Source organism: Syngnathus leptorhynchus, chromosome 16, assembly GCF_054491065.1.
Source record: "Syngnathus leptorhynchus isolate UIUO chromosome 16, UIUO_Slep, whole genome shotgun sequence".
Classification (NCBI taxonomy): domain Eukaryota; kingdom Metazoa; phylum Chordata; class Actinopteri; order Syngnathiformes; family Syngnathidae; genus Syngnathus; species Syngnathus leptorhynchus.
The window spans coordinates 2239215-2257125 of NC_141210.1; the positions used below are offsets into that span (position 1 = coordinate 2239215).

The 17911-nt window shown below is 41.9% G+C and overlaps 3 protein-coding genes across 7 annotated transcripts; 1 reads left to right on the forward strand and 2 right to left on the reverse strand.

Moving 5' to 3' along the window:
* The first annotated feature begins 48 nt into the window (after positions 1–48).
* On the forward strand, positions 49–3103 carry LOC147043987 (uncharacterized). Its single transcript, XM_085934831.1, has 4 exons — positions 49–101; positions 811–969; positions 1045–1390; positions 1852–3103. Exons 3-4 carry the CDS (start codon positions 1162–1164, stop codon positions 2115–2117), a joined length of 495 nt encoding a protein of 164 aa, XP_085790957.1. The 5' UTR covers positions 49–101; positions 811–969; positions 1045–1161; the 3' UTR covers positions 2118–3103.
* On the reverse strand, positions 2083–7669 carry farsa (phenylalanyl-tRNA synthetase subunit alpha). 2 transcript variants are annotated; one of them, XM_085934828.1, is made up of 14 exons: positions 7483–7669; positions 6847–6984; positions 6592–6690; positions 6376–6494; positions 6092–6184; positions 5596–5724; positions 5414–5529; positions 5255–5339; positions 4673–4772; positions 4226–4394; positions 4043–4120; positions 3764–3878; positions 3449–3559; positions 2083–3371 (listed from the first exon to the last, which is right to left on the reverse strand). In XM_085934828.1, exons 1-13 carry the CDS (start codon positions 7627–7629, stop codon positions 3454–3456), a joined length of 1494 nt encoding a protein of 497 aa, XP_085790954.1. In that variant the 5' UTR covers positions 7630–7669; the 3' UTR covers positions 2083–3371; positions 3449–3453. The 2 variants fall into 2 exon arrangements, with proteins under 2 accessions (XP_085790954.1, XP_085790953.1); XM_085934827.1 differs by having other exon boundaries at positions 2092–3559.
* Positions 7670–8061: 392 nt separating this feature from the next.
* Positions 8062–17686, reverse strand: ilf3b (interleukin enhancer binding factor 3b). Of its 4 annotated transcripts, none has more exons than XM_085934817.1 (18): positions 17598–17686; positions 16802–16835; positions 16512–16723; positions 16264–16438; positions 16014–16161; positions 14528–14619; positions 13108–13203; positions 12775–12886; positions 12587–12684; positions 12405–12513; positions 12199–12312; positions 11401–11603; positions 11047–11229; positions 10668–10949; positions 10475–10577; positions 10354–10398; positions 8799–9203; positions 8062–8676 (listed from the first exon to the last, which is right to left on the reverse strand). In XM_085934817.1, the coding sequence occupies exons 1-18, from the start codon at positions 17657–17659 to the stop codon at positions 8543–8545; spliced, it is 2607 nt and encodes an 868-aa protein (XP_085790943.1). In that variant the 5' UTR covers positions 17660–17686; the 3' UTR covers positions 8062–8542. The 4 variants fall into 4 exon arrangements, with proteins under 4 accessions (XP_085790943.1, XP_085790942.1, XP_085790944.1 ...); XM_085934816.1 differs by having other exon boundaries at positions 11401–11606; XM_085934818.1 differs by lacking the exon at positions 17598–17686 and adding an exon at positions 17335–17505 and having other exon boundaries at positions 11401–11606.
* Between the last annotated feature and the right edge of the window lie 225 nt (positions 17687–17911).

The following is a 17911-nucleotide window of genomic DNA, read 5'->3' on the forward strand; positions in this document are numbered from 1 at the left end:
TCATCCCCTCTGGCTTTATTGCATGTCTGTCTGCCACTTTGAAGTGGAGGGAATTAAAAAGCCACAAATCCCTGGCTGTGCATGTCCTGCATAGCTCTTACGTAAGGAAATTACTTTTCCATTTTTTTTGGACCAATGGCTTTTCATCTATTGGGCATGTTTAAATATGAGTCACTGTGACTAATTGTGGCCCAAAAATGGTCTGTATGGATGATGATGATGGCAATTGACATGAAGGTTTGCTCCATGAAACCGAGTCAAGCGTGGGGAAATAAAGAGAGCCATCATCTCCTGCCAACTCGCTAATTTTGTCCCATCCACTCGGATGTGGCAGGCGAGCGCTCAGATACTTAAGATGACAGAATTAATCATCGTGGATTAGAAGGTACTAGTCACGATGATGGGACTCATAATTGGCCATCTCTGGGCAAATTACAGTAAGTAGAAGAAGAACTGGGAGGAAATCCTTTGATTAAGCCTAAATCATTTGCATGTGACTTTTTTTTTTTTTAATCGATTTGAGATGTTCATTGTTAATGATCTGAAAAGGAGATCTTACACTTCACAAGCTAAACTTTATTGCATCATTATAAGATTAGAGAGGCAGCGGTGTGCAAAACCTCCCATTTAAAATGAGTTTTAATGTGATTGGTTAATTATGAACACAATCACATGCTAGGTATGAGAAGGTGTGCACACTTGTGCAACCACATTTCAGGTCTGATTTATATTGACAAAAGTATCATTTGAGCAGGGGTGTGTAGACTTTTGAATGTCCACTTATACGTATGGGACGGAATGTTTCCCAAGCCAGCGGCTTCTGGTTAACTTGAGGGAATTAAGGGCAACGTAAACCCGTGGTGAGCGGAGGCGTGTTGACGACACGGCGAGAGAGCTGATCGCTCAGTGACTGTTCTGACTGAGCAGCATCTCACCGGACATACATGGATCTGCAGCTCCGACACAAAGGTAAGACTTTTTTTTTTTTTTTTTTTTAGAAAAATTTCAATTTCTAGCCTAATCTGACATCTTTTATCCTGGCAGATCTACTTTATGAAGAGTGACTTGAATTTTTTCTGTGGGACTTCATGTGGAAGGAGCCTGGCTTGTATCTCCATTTGAGTGACAAGGACATAAGGACCGAAATATCTTTCCGCAATAATGAACGGTTATAATTTAACCATGTGGAACTCCAGCGCTAATGCCCACGCCTACCCGTATTCCACGATTTTAGAGGAGCCTCTGTATAAACAGTACAAGCCTGCAGTCAAGGAGTTGATCCCCCTGCCCAAGGCGGTTCTCTACCTGCTCATGGCGGCCCTGGTGGTGGTCGGAGTGGCATATGCTATTATTGGACATCTCATTAAGGATCTGGCCATGGATATTGCAGGTATGTTTGAATATTGGCTATGAATATCCCTGGCGTCAAAATAATATTTTTTCACAAATCTAATCCTCACCGTGTACCTGCAGATTATTGACTGACATTTTTGTGGATTAAAAGAAATTACAGTGTGAATATTCAGAAGTTGTGCTTCTGAACAGAAATGATATGAATGAGTAAAAGTTCAGGATCTAAATATATGGATCATAAAAGTTCCCACATATAAAGACCTATTTATATTATCCGCTATTATTCATGATTATTTTTGGAAGAATTGGAATTATGATTTTTTTCTGTACAAAACAAGAAAATGTTTGCAAGTTGGAAATGATTTATTTTTTGGTCCAAACAAAATTCATAAAATTAGCTATTCTATTTAATGGTAATAATTTTTTAGCATAATGTCAATTTTCTATAATTGTAGTCCTAATTGACTTTCGATTAATTGCACACGATCTGATGTTCAGATTGCATGCTGGGTCCAGCTGGAAATGAGGACAAGGACCAGGACAACAACTCCCAAGGCGTGGCAAGTCACCCCCCACCCCACCCGTTTGCCCACAACGCCTTCCACGTATGGGACCAGGAGGACGTGGTCATCCCCCTGCCGCTGGACGACAACCCCGAGACCAGCCCGCTCTTACTCGCCACCCTTCCCTACATCCCCTCTTTCCTCCACAGCCCGACAAGTCAGAACTCTCCCGCACTCCTTGACTCAGAAGATCACAATTGAGGACGACGATTACGATTCTGGACAACGCCAGTTTACACAGGGACATTAAAAAGTGAATAATGGAAAAGATATACAGACTTTTTTTTCCATTTGCATGCAATGTGTCAAAGCCGGGAGATCAAACCGCTTGTCTAATCAATTTGCAAAGGTGTCTGTGAATAATGCAACAGTTAAGGCTCGGCGTTAATAAAAACAAAGAGCATACCAGTCAGTGAAGGAGAAGCCAAGGATAAAAAGGATTATCAGAAAAGATCATCTGATCATTTCTGTGTGCTAGAGCTTTCGTGAGAAGTGGTTTAAAAATAACGACATACATTTGGCTTGTTGTCTTTGTATCAAGTGTTTGTTGTTGCGGGCGGCGTCAAAGACGACACAACTTAGACCGATTTGCTATTTTAATTGCGGGGTGATGCGGTGGGGCAGGTCAAATGAAGTTCACTTGTAGTTAATTTCAGGTTGGCACCATTGTCAGTGACATTTGATGAATTATTGATCTTTGTTTGAATCGCAGGTCACTCGTATTGTACGGAGCTCTAAATTCAGTGAGCACATCGAGCCAGGCGACTATTCAAACCTTTAACGTGATCATCTGGCCGTTGTACACTTCACTAAAATGCTATTTAAAGTCACTGGGGGATTAACTTTAAGACGAAGACTTAAGGAGTTCCACGGACTCCACAACAAGACTTAATCTTGGAGCGCTTTTTTTCGTGCAGGGAGAACACTTGAGGTTTTCCCTCGGTGCAAAGTTCAAAGGTGGACTCAAGGGGTACCTGGGGGGGTTGAAGAGGTTTAAAAAGGCATGTGCCAAGAATTTTTTGGGGAAAAAAATCTATGCTCATAAAGAATAAAGAAACGTCAAACTCATGTCATTATGTCCGTTTTCATTCAAAACAGCAATGCAAGACAAGCAATCCTTAAAGTGACATTATTGAAAATAATAACCATATGAATTGTTTTCTTCTGATTATTTCTGAAAGTGTAATCAAGCCGTTCGCATTCCCCACTACAATGATATTAAATTCTATAACTACACAGTTTCTCCATTTTAAAAAGCTCCATAAACACCAATTCAAGATGGTGGACCGGCAATGCTAGCGGTCACTGTATATGAGAGAAGTTTGGAATATGTTTCTTTTATTATTCAAAAAGGTACTGGATATTTACCTATACAATTAAGTTTATTCTTCTGACAGAATGGTGTTGGTTCCTTGAGTATTGTTTTCCATTCTAGTGTATACAAAAGCCTCTCACCTGATGAAACAAGAACTGTACTTGTACTATGGTGACAGAGTGGGTCCAAAAAAAAAAAATCAAAAAGAGGTCTGTACCAAATTCAGGAGTCCAGTCGACAAATGGGGCTGTCGTAGACCATCTGTAGATTGACCTTGTGTCCCACCAGCTCTCTGATGTTATTTATGCCGTATTTAATCATGGTGGGTCTGTGAGAAGAGAAGATTTCAGAATATGGATGACTTGGAAACTTTCCTTGTACGTCATGAAAAACATACAGAAAGACAAAAACTCCAGAATAGCCACACAATTTACATCGAGATCTTCAGCGATTGAGTATCAAATAATTCACTCGTTTGATTGACTTCCAAAAGTGAACGGGACAAATCATTTGGTTACGATGAGTTGTTTACCTTTCCAGAGAAAGTCCCCACGCGATAACAGACACGTCTTCAGGGAGACCCATCGGCAGCAGCATCTCTGGTCTGAAAACACCTGAGTTCCCCACCTCCACCCACTTTTTCAAACCTGTGTGCACAAAGAAACATCATACACAGTTACCGTATGATAGATGGATAAACGGCCTGCGTTATTGAAATAAAAATAGAATTTGAATGCAATGGTGTTAATTGTGGGCTCTTGAATTGTCTTGGAGCAGCAATGACAGTTGGCCGAGGAGGAGAGAAGAATACCTTCATGATAGCTGAACACCTCCATACTGGGCTCTGTGTAGGGGTTGTAGGCAGGCTTGAAACGTAATTTAGTAATTCCTACAAAAAAAAAAAAAAGCAATTACAATGTCAATTAAAAGTGATTTCATGTGGTTTAAGCGATACATATTTTTATATGTCGCCAGAAGGTTTGTTCAATCTAACCTAGTTTGGTGAAGAACTGATGCAGGATACCCATGAGGTCCCCCAGGGTGAGCCCATAGTCAGCCGCCACGCCCTCTATTTGATGGAACTCGGCCAGATGGGTTGCGTCTAACGTCTCGTTCCTGAAGACTCGATCGATGGAGAAGTATTTGACGGGAGTGAATTTCTCCTGGTGAAGAAAAGACGGGGTGCTATACATGTCTCCTTGTCAAACGCTTTTGTTGACGTGCTCCTCAACTATCTCTACTCGCTCCAGCTTTCCAGGAAACCTTTGAACCTGAGTGGAAGGATTGCTCCAGTTTAGCTGCCAAGAGCTTTAGTGAGGTCAGATGTATTGCGTGGCATGCTAGCAGGTTAAGTCTGGTGGCAATGGAGCAATATTTTTTTTCCACACCGAAGCGCACAGTAGGGAAAATTGATAAATTGATGCAAATGAAAAAGCGTTACCTGTTGCGCAAGTTTATACAACATGCGGGCACTGACGGCTGTAGTGTGCGTGCGGAGGATATTCTTCCGGGCCTCCTCAATCTTCCATTCGCATTTGTACCTGAGGGGGGGCAGCACAGTGGAAAAGAAGTTAGCGCTGTCCAAGTTGCAGCTGTGTTGTTTACAAAACGGAAGCAAAGCTGAAATTCCTTAAAATAACCTCCAGTCATTTTGAGATGGATGAATTTGGTGAATAAATGAAGAACATATGAGTCATTTGCCCAAAAGTACTATTTGCTTACCCTGCCTGGACTAGCATATGGTGACATTTCATTCTTAATCCTTGGGATTTAATATGACCCCCTTTGCACCTCTAACGGCATCAACCTTTCTGGGAAAGGCTTTCCACAAGTTGTGTAGGAATTTTTGACCATTGTTCCAAAAGCAAACATTGACGTTGGACAAGAATTGCCATTCTACTTCATCCAAATTTGATCAGTCGAGTCGATCCAAACCACGTCGGAATAGATTTTGCACACGTCCTGCCTAAAATGTCATTTTCTTTACAGAAAAACCTCTTGACCTCACGTGTGATTATCTCACCCTTGTGAGCCATAGCCGCCCTCTGAGTGGACCCTCTTCACTCTCTCCAAGTAATCTTGCGGTAACTTCAGAGCGAGAGCAGGGTCTGAAAATTACAAAGTAGAACGACTCTTAATGCAAAAGGAATGAAGAAACTTCACTGTGACAGGTCTGTCTCACCTGACAGGAAGAAGGTGTCGTGTTGGTCTCGGGCCGGGTGCTGCTGCGGCTGGAAAAGGGAGTCGAAGTTCCAGAAAGAGCTTTCTATGAAGTTGTTGGTTGGCATCTCGGTAAAACTAAAAGACAAAAGTGTTCAGCGTGTTGAGGATGTTTCTCGGATCGCTGCATCTCAAGGGACTCACCCCATCTCCAGGAAGATCTGTCTGAACTGTGTCCGCACCTTCATCAGGGGATGCAGGTGGCCACAATCTGGGGCCACACCCATGGCATCAAAATTGTATGGCTTGAAATTTTTTTCTTTCCAGCTGCCGCTGCAATGAAATAAGTTGTGTTTGGATGAAGAATGAGCCATCTTCATTATAATTCAGCACCATTAGGTAGTGATCTAATGTCAGTAGAATTTTAGAATTGATTATTTAGACCCCTAATTGATATTAACGGGCTGAATTTATCAATTTAAGTTCATTTTAGTGGTTTTGTACCGCCCTGCCTTTAGGACAAAGCCCCCCCATCTTTGGAGCTGTCCCCTTAAATCAGCGTTCATTTCTCTGCGTCCTCTGCGTCTGAAACCCCGCACACTGTCACTGATGGACGGATGAGGGCAGACAAGACAAACACCAACGATTTGCAAAAATAAAAAAAAAAACCAAGAAGTAATTTCACCGAATCTGGACTTACTTGGCAATCATCTCAGGGGTGAGCTCCGTCTCCTGTTTGGTGACTGTAGTGCTAAAGGAGTTGCCTTTCGTGATCCAGTAGGACTTAACTGTCCTGTTCACATTGAAAAAAAAAAAGGAATCAATTTATCTCATACCACCATTTTTGACTGTGAGTCACAGTTATTTCTCGTCAACTATTTTTTTTAATATTTCATCATTTACACTTGATTCTCAACACCTATTCGAAGACGTGTCCTCTACTGCTACCTACTGGTAGGTAGAAATAATGCAGACAGAACTTACATCTCAGCAAGAAGTTTTCGCTTTTTCAGCTCATTCTTTTCTTTCTCATCCAAGTTTGAAGAGATTCCTTTCTGCACAAGAAGCAACTTCTCTCTAACCTGGTCATCTATGTTCTCCACCTAAGAGCCACACAAATACAGTATTTCCATCTTCACACACCCCAAGAGAGGAGAGTGTACGACACACAATTCAATTCAATCTAAAAGACATACATACACTTCTGAATATCCTGGGCCCGCCTTCATGCCCTTTGTCTAGTCGGATCCACTTGTTGGACATGGCCTTGCTGAAGCCAATCTTTCCAAAGGACAATTTCTGCACACATACACAAAAACTGTTCAGAATCACCGCATATATGCTGACATTTCAACCACCTGCTATTTAAAGGGGAAGTTAAATTTGTATTTTTTTTTGCAATACTGCTTTTATAGAATAAGTCAAATAATGAATATATCCATATACTAGCCTTACCATTAGGTCACTTTGGGTCAGACCCTCCAGCGGGACAGAGTTAAAGACTCGAGCTTCATGGCTGCCTAGCTCAGCAATCTCCTTGCCCTCCTCTGTCAGCTCCCAGTTTTTGGAGGAGCGTAGCTCAGCTGAAATGATCTGAAAGTCAGACAACACACAATGCGTGATTTATTTTATTGGCACATCTTGATTAAGGAGCAGAAGTCAGCATTTGGAAGAATATGTACACATCACATGGCTTAAAAGGGTGTTGACGGTGATGTTGTCATTTAATACAATACAATGTAACTATTGATGCAACACGTGTAACAAAAGTTGGGGCATTAATATAGAACATAACTGTAAAGTATTTATTTCATTCTTCATTTTATCACCGTAGTGTATTCACTAAAACAGCAGCTAAATATACAAATACTCTACACTACTGCTAGTAGGATGTAGTTCTAAGAAGTCCACGTCCATTTGTTATTGTAATGAATTTGTTTGGCGTCTTTGTAACGCAGAAAAAGGAAAAGTATGGCCACGTTACACGTAACACATTCAACTAGTCTGACTTGAACCAAATTGCATCAGTCACTTTCCAAATGTTGAGGTGACAGCTCGACTTCCGCCGCAATTCAAAGCGGGAAAACTCACATCGCCGAGACACTGCAAACTCTTCACGGCCCCTACGATGACCTGGTGGTCCACTCCGAGGCTACTAGCCACATGAAGGCTTTCCACGCCGTCGTCTGCCTTCTCAATACGCTGAAGAAGCGTCTGAATTACACGCGTGTCCGCCATATCGGGGTCTCGACGAAGAGCTGAAAGGAACCGGAAATGACGTCACATGGAATGAATGGGAGAGCGTATGGATTTTATATGATATTTGTTTATATATATCAATGTAACAATCTGTTGAATTAGTAATGCATTCATTGCTCGAAAATGAAGTTTTGAAGAAAATGCAGACGCGTAAATAAGTTTTGAAAGTTGTGTCATTGGAAAGCGTTTAATGCAGCAATTAAACACAACACAATCAAATTAAGTTATTTGAACGTATGGTGATCAGAAAGTTTATATCTTAATAAATGTCAGAAGCGTTAATTTGAATTTATTTGTATTCTCTTTTCACAATATAATATATATATGGTTTTGTTGTTCAAAACACGCATTGATCAAATCAATGTAACTACACCCAAAATAGCAATTAAGTCAAAACTCTTGACACAAAAGTTCTAAATGACCATTTATTAATCCAAAGACACATGGTAACATACAGTGAGAAGAAAAATATCAACAAAAAATAAAGCTACTTGAAGAACTAATGTGTGTATTTTCCAGTAATCTCCAACAAAAATTACATTAGTAACATTACTCAAAAAGGCAAAAGTATAAGCAAATATATCTACAAGTTTGAAGTCGTTAAAAGCAGAGCTTGTCGTGCAACTTAAAAGCAAAGTTGGAGCCACACGAGCCCTGTAGTAGCATCACTTCTTCCATAGCGGTTTTATTCATACAAAAAAAACAATCTTGAGATTATCAATGCTTTGAAAGTCTACTAAACTACAACAAAGCCCGAAATGACTGACAGAACCAAATATATGCACATAAACATGAAGGAGGGACAGGTGAGCCAGCCCATCGATCACATTCTTCGGAAAAATTCTGAGGCAAAGTCGGAGAGGAGCGGGAGACTCAACACGAGCAACTCGGTCTATCTATACTGGTAATTTCCACTGGAATCTCCCTTGTTGTAGCTTCCAGTATTGTGGTACGGAGTATGGTAGGTGTTGAATCCGTGGTTTTCTCCAGCACCTTGCGAGTTGTAATTGGACTGGTTGTTGAAACCTTCCCAGGGGGGAAAAAAAAAAAGTGCAAAAGTTAAATGCAACAAATGTGTCAAGTCTTGCAACGTGCATCACTTTGTCACAAAATCTAATTAATCTCACATTTATCAGGGCCTCACTCACCATCATAATTGTAATCCTGGTTTCCTCCAGAACCACCAGTCACCTGGCTGGGGTAGGCGGTGCTATAAGAGTATCCACTTGCACCTCCCGGGTGAAAAGTCTTCTTTGTTTGACTATAGCCATACTGGTTATAGCTTCCCTGTCCGGAAGAGTTGCTGGCCTGGTAGGTCCCTGTAGATGAGCTATTCATACCCGAGACCCCCTGATAAGATGACTTCCCTCCCCTTGTGGGGGGTTTCTTTACATGGACTTTAGCAGCGGGCGAGGTATTGTAGGCTCCGTCACCATCGTAGTACGAGCCGTACGAGCTTTGTCTCGATCCCTGTCCCGTACTGGCGAGAGTGCCACCCGTGGGGCCGCCCGACTGCCCGCCTCCTGCATTTGCGCCACCATTGTTGTAGTAATCTGAGAACAGCATGACAGATTTTTACCATTCAAGCTGGCAACATAGATCACACCATGTAAGAATACAGAATTTTTACATAAAAATGACATTTATTATATATATATTAAAAAAAAAAAAGAACCTCACTGATTCAACTCAAACGTATACATTGTAGACTTATGTGGCTGGAAACACTACAAACGAGGCAAATCATGTGAAATGTTATTGTAGATGTCACACATTCGCATTCACGGACAGGCACGGGGGAGAACATGCAAAGTCCACACAGTTAAGAGCGGAGCCAGAATCAAATCCGCAACTCTCAACTGTGAATCAATATGTGATACAAAACTGTGTCGAGTCAGGAATACGGGAAAAAGAAATGAGGCAGTCAGTGTCCCACAGTGCTTCACTGTATTTATTGTGAAGCCCTTTGTCCAATCTCACAAAAAAAAAGGATGCCTTCTAAAATAAATCCACCCTGTAGACATCCACGTATGTACTGTATCATCTTGCCCAGGTTGCATGTGGACTGGCAAAAAAGGAGTTATCCTTGAAATAATTCCAGGGTCGCGGGGGTGAAGGGATTTCTGGATGCAGCAGGAATTCAACTAAATTTTTGTCTTCCCGGCTATATTTTTTCCCCTTTTCTTTAAGACCGAGGAGGATCTAACTCTTGGTAGCCAGAGAAGTCTTAGAAGTCAGAGAAGTCAGAGACAAAGTCACCTAAAGAGTGAGAGAAGGCAGAGAAGGGAAATATCAAAATTAGTTTTGAGTGTTGGGAATTTGTTCTGCTTAAAAGCAGCTGTCGATTGGATTCGTTGGGCCAAATTGTATTCAAAGAAACTGATTGCAATTTTTTTTTTTTTCGAGATTTCCCTCCTCCTGTCACACTCGGGAATGTCAGTCCCCAGAACAAGTTGCCATAAATAATAGAGAGGCTCGGGGTGTGGTTTGTGGGAAGCTGACATATGAATGAATACGAGTGGTGTCGGAAAATGTAAAAATTGCTGAATTTGGGATCCTAATAAAAAAAAGAAACTCACAGTATTAGACAACTTGCCTTATGTGAATACATGTGACTTGATTGCCGACTTCTCACATTGTAAGTCACAATCCAAGAAAAGAAAAAAATATATATATATAGAAAAGGAGGATAGGAATACTTACTGTATCCAGACATTGAGCTGTTGCCGTAACCGTATGTTCCGTAGCCTGTCGAAAGATAGAACATTGGTCAATTTGAACCAATCTCAGCTCTGAAGAAAGTCTATCTTAAAGCCGTTTTTACCTCCACCGTTATTGAAACCCCTTCCCCTTCCACGACCCCGTCCTCTGCCTCTGGGCAAGGTGACGTCGCCGGGAGGTCCCATCATGCCATAGCCTTCGTTGTTCTGAATGGGGGAAATCATCATCAACAAGATATCACTTTGCACTTGATGCAGCAAGGACCGACATCAACCTCCTTTTTCCTCAGTGCTTACCATTGGAGGTCCCTTTTTCTTTTTCGACACTTGAGCCACAGAGCTTTCGGGGAAGAGCTGCTCCAAAGCCGCCAGTGCTGCGTAAGCCTTGGCTACTTTCTTGTTGGATCCGGTCCCCTGGAACTTTTGGTCATCAATCTCCACCTCCATGACAAAACGCTTGTCATGGCTGCCGCCAGTCTCTGAGATGAGCTCGTATTTTAGGCCACGCCGTTTCTCGTTCAACTCCATCACGGGGTTCTTGCCGTGTTTGCTCAGGATTGGTCCCTGTTGGCGTGTGGTCTAAAATGAAAAGAATGGGGGGGGGGGGGGGGGAACACATGGTGAGGATGGAACTCACTGCTGCTGGTATTGAGAATGTGTCATCATCATGATGTACCTGTGCAGCAGTATCAGTGGAATTTGTGCTGGCTGGTACTGTTGTGATCACAGGAGTAACGTCAGTGTCCGTTTCTTCTTGTTTCACGTCCTGCACTGTGACCGGTTGTATGGTTTCTTCCGTTTTGACAGGCTCTGGAGGTTTAATTTCCACTCCGGTGGGTAAACCCATGTCTTGCAGCACCTGGAGTAGATAAAACAGAGGCATTGCACTTTAGTACAAAAAAAATCGGTGGTGTTTACAGTGGCGCTTTTAATGTATTTGTACATTTAAAATAGTCAGCGATTGAATTTCTTTACAATTGACGTTAACGTTTTGGAGATCCAGCAACGTGAATTCCCTACGCTGACTCACCTTGACAGCTACATGTAACTTGGCAGTCCGTTTGGATGGACCTGAAGCTTTAAAAGTCTTGCCATCAACTTCGACGGCCATAGTGAAGACAGGAACGTGAATCGGGCCGGTCTGGGAGATCAGCTTGTACTGGAGACCCGGCTTCAGCTGGTTGAGTCGCATTAAAGCATTCATAGCCTGGGGATCAAACTTATCCTCTGTAGCTGCTGGGCATAGTACAATGACAGATTTATTGGGAAACATGTCTACAAGACTTATAAAAGGAGAATATTACAGAACTATTATGAATTGATCCCAATGATACTGAATAAACAGGTACATCAACAGTTGATTCTACCCTTTTCTGATCTTTAGTAATCGTCGGTGGAGGAAGGTTGAACTAAAGAAAGCAAATGAGCTTTTTTATGATACAAAACATTACGCAGAACAGTGACTTTGATGCTAGTTTGTTTTTTTTTTGCTTCGTGACCCCTTTGACATCCAAATAGACGTTTAATTCAATAAACCAGTTCAAATAACATTTCAGGATAGCTTTCCATAGCAGAATAATGTCTTTACCGGTATACACGAGCCTTGAGTAACGCAAAATCAGGAGAATGGCACTGAACAGAATTGCTGGTCTATCACGACAATCCAAATGTTTCTGGCTGTTTACATGGCGACCGAGATTTTCATAATACATCAAAGATCTCTGTTGTGCTTTATCACATTTGTGACACACACACACAGATAATCGATGGGTGGGTGAACATAAGACGCGCTAGACACTGCATGTAACTACTGCTCATATTAACTCACATTTCTTTTGCAATTTTTTCTTCTTCTTATTGGGAGTCTTTTCTTCAATTCCCGCCTCTTCCTCAATGGGCCGTTTCATCGGTGGGGCATACGTGGTGCTGGGTGGGATTTGCACTGTTCACACAATTGTGCGAGGAGGCGCAGACATGTTAATACACAGGAACAAAATAATCCCCCCCCGACTCTTGGGCACAAAGGTCGTTTACCTATATAATCAATTGGAGGTCCGGGAGTTTTCTTGGGTACCCGAAAGGGAAGCGGATCCATTCCGAGCACTTTGTGAAGCTGTCCAAAGGCTGATAGCCTTAAGGCATGCTAAGAACGTAAGGAAAGGTCAATCTCGCACGTTGCGAATATGCTCACGTCACAAGACATTCATTGGACTTACTTGCGCACTCAATGTGATGTCTTCTCTCTGCTGGCTGTCCAAGTGACTTACAGCATCTGTTGGCTCCTTCTCACATGGATCAGCAATTCCAGCTCCATCTATATGTGGGGACAAGCCGTATTGGACCACCTTTGCCATATTGAAAACGAGCAAGATGGTGCAAGTGAGTTACACGAATACAAACTTACCTGGCATTAGGATTCCTGATGCTAGACATTCTAAGACTCTGCGTAGTGCTTCTCCTGCCATCATGGGCCGGTTTCCTGTGCCAATGGCTTTCTCACAGATCAGCTCCAGCGGCTACACAGTACAAGAGGACAATTTCCAAACTGTTTAATTCAACATATCTCGTCATATTGAAGCACATCTCAAACCACAGTCCTCGCTTATAAAGAGACCATTTGAATTTACAAATGGGTGTCTTTTAAATTTATAAAACAAAATGAAGACGACGAGCATAGGAAAATATTAAAACCACATTTTACTCAAGAGTAGCAAAAATGTAGCTAGAAAACTCTCACCCAGCCAGAAAGTGGGGTCCATGTTGGGATACGGGCACACAGGTCCCTTAGAACCCGAATGACGATGACACAGGAGCGCAATCCATTGGCTCTGGCCTGAGGACACAATAAAGGAGGGGGGAGCACGGGGACAACAAGCAAAACGAGTCAAACGGGGGGAAAAAAAACATTCCATATCAATTGAAATAAACTTTTGAAATGAAGCCACACAGACTATAAGACCTTGGCGTATTCATTGTGGAAATATTTTAAGGCAAAGTGAAAAGACGTTTCTTGACCCATACTTGGGACTGCGTGATACGTCAGCTGACAATGGAATTTACAGCCCTGTGATTCAAGCATCAAACATTTAAATCATGATCAAGTATCAACAAACATGACTTCAACATAACCCAAACTTTTGGTGACACAGCCGAGTGAACCTCTAACGGAATGGAAAGATTGTGTGTTGTCAGTTGGGCACTGTTATCCTCAGTGGAAGTTAAAAAAAAAAAAAAATGACACCCCCCACACACACGCTAGAAAAGTAGTCAAGGTGCAATATTCCTGATAGATTTGTGGCACACTGCAACGTCAACAGAAAGCAAGGAAAGATGGGACTACAATAGCTGCAGTAATGAAGCGTTGATTGGAAGTGATACTTATTGGGCAATTTTCAGCAGTAAAAAGCTACTATTTTGTTTATCATGCACTTGGTAAGGTCATTATTTTTCATTCAACGCATTTTGCCACCTGTCGAAAAAAGTTATAAAATTCTTGACAAAATATTAGGTTATTACTGCAAATTGCAAAATTAGCAAAGTATCGCTTTAAAATCAGCAAAAGACCAGACACTATAAACTCAACCAACCAACCAACCAACACTATCCAAAGTTCCCATTGATTATAGTATTTCCTGTAAGCAAACACGTTTCTGACATTTAAGGGAATTAAGCCTTTAGTTTGCATCTTGGAAATATCATCATATCACATAAAACAGACTGCAAGACTTGACAGCATATATTATCTTCAAAAGGACTACATTAACTACATGCCTCACTTGCACGCCATGTAGTTGCGCTAATACGAAAGTTAAACTGGAATGAAATATTGCACCTGGATACCTGGTCAGTCCCAAACGCCAATGTACTTTTCGCCTACATGAGTAGAGTGGCTTTTCATATATGATTGCTGACAAAGAGCTGTGAGATTTATTAAAAAAAAAAAAAAAAAAAAAAAAAAAGAAATAACCCGGCATCTGAACAACATTGTCATGGCAAATTGTTCAAGCAATCACTACAGGAAGTACACTCCATGAGAACCATTAAATACAAACATCAAATGAAACACAAAAAGACAAAAGGAGCATTTAAAAAAAAAAAAAAAAAATCTAACTTGAATCTACTTTTGTTTTAGAGACAAATAAAGACAAAATCCAAACCTGAAACCACTTAGCGTGGCGAAGAGACGCCAAGGCAGTTATGCATTTCTGCCTGTCCAGAGCATCCGGGGGATCGTAGACTGATAGCGATTCTATTGGCAGGTGGAATAAGAAGACAAGGTACAGTTTGACCAAGGGGAGTTCTGTCATCCGGCCGGGGGAACACAGGCAGCTTTCCCAAACTACAGGCAGAAGAGGTAAGGGGAGGGGGGACTCCTCCGCTGGAGAACCACCAAATGCTCTGAACCTCCCACCTTCGTATGATGTTGCGTGTAACACTTCAAACCAACTGTCACCGCTAACGTGGAGTGAAGTAGCCGTTTACCAATTGAAACGTGTGGTACGTGGAGGTTGTGCATCTCCTTGGATGCATCAGTGTTGTGCTTTTTCTTTTTTTTCTCTTTCTGACTTTGACAGGAGGTAGAGCCCCTCCCCTTTGCCTCAATACTGGGTACACTGCATTTTGCCCCTTCCGAGACAGAGAGCGGCCAGTTGGTCAAAGGTCCAGCGTCCCTAAAATTGACAAACTAGAAGGCTTGACAAAGAGAATCAGAATTGGAACCACAGGTACATGTTATCAGGTACACAAAAGGTGGCTATCAAAACAAGTCTGCACTGCAGCAAAACTGATGGCTTACAAAAAATAGACCCAAACCGGGGGTGACCAACAGCGCAGGGTTGCAGATGAGGCCACGTGGTTTAACGCCTCCTGAAATCTCAATCCTCGTTTCCACCAAATGGTGAAGATGCGCATTTTATTGTGTTTTCATTTCACGAGCTAGAAAATAGACGTGTTGTTAAGCTGCGGCAACATAAATGACTTGAATGGGAAAAGTGAGTCGCACGCTTTCGTCGTCGAGAGGTCACACTAGTTACTCGAGTCCACCCCGCCTATGAGCTCGATCAGGGTTTATTTACCTAATCCGAACTACACTCAAGTGAAAATGACGGCATGTGAAAATATATATTTTTTCTTGTCCTTATCTGCAACCCTAGGCTCTTCCTGCGAAGAAACATTGAAATCAAAAGCCCACCGCTGGGTTAACCAACCAAGGACAATTTCACGATCTCTTGAGCTGCTCATTTTTGCTGCAATGCAAACCGTTCATGAATGATAAAACACATGCAAACAAAGTGGTCTTTTTTTTTTTGTGTGTTTGTTGAAATTCTCAGTAAGCCTTCATTTATTTAGTAACCTTGATCATAATGAGGGAAGACAAATCCATGTCTTCAATACACAAGTAAGCTACTTGCCCTATACTGTATATTGGGCCATCAAAAATGTACAATTACATTACATGGAACTATGAGAGTGTCTACAGAGCTATAAGTGATAGCATAGTTTCATTATGTGACCATGGATTCTTGTCCCCAAGCTCCATTGAAGGCCCAATAAACAATATCTATCTTGTCTGCATGGCCTCGCAACTGGAGGTGTGGAAAGATAAATAAAAAGGGGGGAAGAAATAGTCTTTGCGGATCTTACCGCCAGCGGCGACCTTCTCCATCTCTTCGCGAACTAACGGGGACGTCAAGTGAATGGTGAGGGTGAGAGTGGGCTCCTTTGCGTTCTTGATGGCAATACAGGCCTCTTGGACGTCGTGACTCACAACATACTGGTCTTCAGTGACAACCTAAAAGGAGTAGAGATTGAAATTCCATTCATTCTGTTTGCCTGTGCAACCGATGGGTTTCCTTTGCATTTGATGAACAGTTGTTTTAAGATCTGCTCTCACCTTAAGCTGGGCAGCCAGGTTGTCAGCCACTTTCTTTAACAAAGTGCTGGTTGGCTTGTCCCTGCAGAGGAGCACCAGCTCAAGGTTCAGATCTCCCTTCAATAGAAGGCCCTTGGCCACAAGGCCCACCCTCATTACACCACGAAGAGTCCGTGTGACTTGTTCTTTGGGCTCGCTGCAACGTGGGAACATGAGAAGAAGCTAAAACCCTTCCTGGATTTATTGAATTAAAATCAGTGGACACTCACCTCTCTTTATCAGTCTCTGTACCATCACCGTCACACTTTTCTTGTTTATCCAGCCAATCCGAGACTGCCTTGAGGGCTCGTTCCGTGTGGGATACCATGTTTTGCACATTCTCCAGTTCCTCCTGGGAAGGGTAGACCGCAGAATGCTTGGCCATGACGTGGCGGTTGTCGTGCAAGAAAACACGCAAGGAACGATTCCGCAATGGAGGGGCCTGTGGGCAAAAACCAAGTTAGGTGTGATTGTGAGACAATTAGAGTTTAGTTTAATTTAAAGTAGAGTCAGCGATTACCATCGTAGTTTCAAAGAGAGGGATTCTTTCTTGTCTGCAAAGAGTAGGAAAACACACTCAAAGTTAATCGTATTCTTGAACAACTTGATATTGCAAATTCTCACTGCTACAATGCAAAAGTAGTGCTAAAATTCGATGAGGCTGATTTCTAATATTTCTCTTTAAAACACACAATTGCTGTAGATATGGATAAATGCATCGGCGCAATTAATTTTAAAACTACATGCCATTTAACAATTTGAAATATTGTAATCGACGACCTTACCTGGCCCGAAACATCTAATACGATGTATATAATGACTGAATCGTGATAAATGCATTAAGCACATTGACACGCATTTACACGTTATTATGCTTCGCGTATGACGAAGGAAAAACAGTTTAAAGAGCGGGCATAAAGCCACACACAACCTCATTTGGCCTTTAAAAGGCGACGCCATTTTAATTTACCACCAGTGATGGCGATGGCTACTAACGTTGGCTAGCCAGTACAAACATTCAGAGGAATGCAGCCAGCTCTTTGATATTCTCACCGTGGTCCAGTTCTGATCAACATGTCCACTGACGAAAGTCATTTGCAAATGCAAAGACATACAAGCTATCAAACACCAAACATACATAAGAAGAAAATGGCACCCATTATTCAATGAACATGCTAGCTTAGCCTCACGGAAGCGTAACTTTCATTTCTGTTCACGTAGGAAGACGAAATGATACTTTACTGGCTACGTATATCGTATTGTGTTTCAAATGCCATTTAAACGATGATAACGTTTACATTTGTCATTTTACTCACCTTAATCGTCGTTGTTTCCTCTGCACAAATAAATCGGTTTTAGCACGATGCTCGTCATCCATCAATTTGGTGACGCCTAGTGATTTTTGATTGGTTCCCGGCGGGGTTGTTGTTTTTTCCAGCCAATAGAAAACAAACTATATTGTGCGAGACCGACATCGTCATATTTGAAAAAATTACGTAATCGTTACGTAGTATGCATCATCCTTTTTCCTGTTTAGTAGACAAAATGACACTTATCATACGTAAACGTACACGTGTATTGCAAGACGAAATAAAAACAAAATAGGGAAATCTGTATTCATTTCATAATT

What these genes read in the sequence shown, in the direction of transcription:
- ilf3b (XM_085934816.1), bottom strand. Translation starts at nt 17,659, where the DNA reads ATGGATGACGAGCATCGTGCTAAAACCGATTTATTTGTGCAGAGGAAA. An exon ending in GGGTTTCAATAACGGTGGAG is followed by an intron (nt 10,399 to 10,474) that starts GTAAAAACGGCT and finishes ATCTTTCGACAG; the next exon opens with GCTACGGAACATACGGTTAC. An exon ending in CCAGGATTACAATTATGATG is followed by an intron (nt 8,677 to 8,798) that starts GTGAGTGAGGCC and finishes CCCCCTGGGAAG; the next exon opens with GTTTCAACAACCAGTCCAAT.
- farsa (XM_085934828.1), bottom strand. Translation starts at nt 7,629, where the DNA reads ATGGCGGACACGCGTGTAATTCAGACGCTTCTTCAGCGTATTGAGAAG. An exon ending in CAGATCTTCCTGGAGATGGG is followed by an intron (nt 5,530 to 5,595) that starts GTGAGTCCCTTG and finishes TTTGTCTTTTAG; the next exon opens with TTTTACCGAGATGCCAACCA. An exon ending in GGTGTTCAGCTATCATGAAG is followed by an intron (nt 3,879 to 4,042) that starts GTATTCTTCTCT and finishes TTGTGCACACAG; the next exon opens with GTTTGAAAAAGTGGGTGGAG.
- LOC147043987 (XM_085934831.1), top strand. Translation starts at nt 1,162, where the DNA reads ATGAACGGTTATAATTTAACCATGTGGAACTCCAGCGCTAATGCCCAC. An exon ending in TCTGGCCATGGATATTGCAG is followed by an intron (nt 1,391 to 1,851) that starts GTATGTTTGAAT and finishes TCTGATGTTCAG; the next exon opens with ATTGCATGCTGGGTCCAGCT.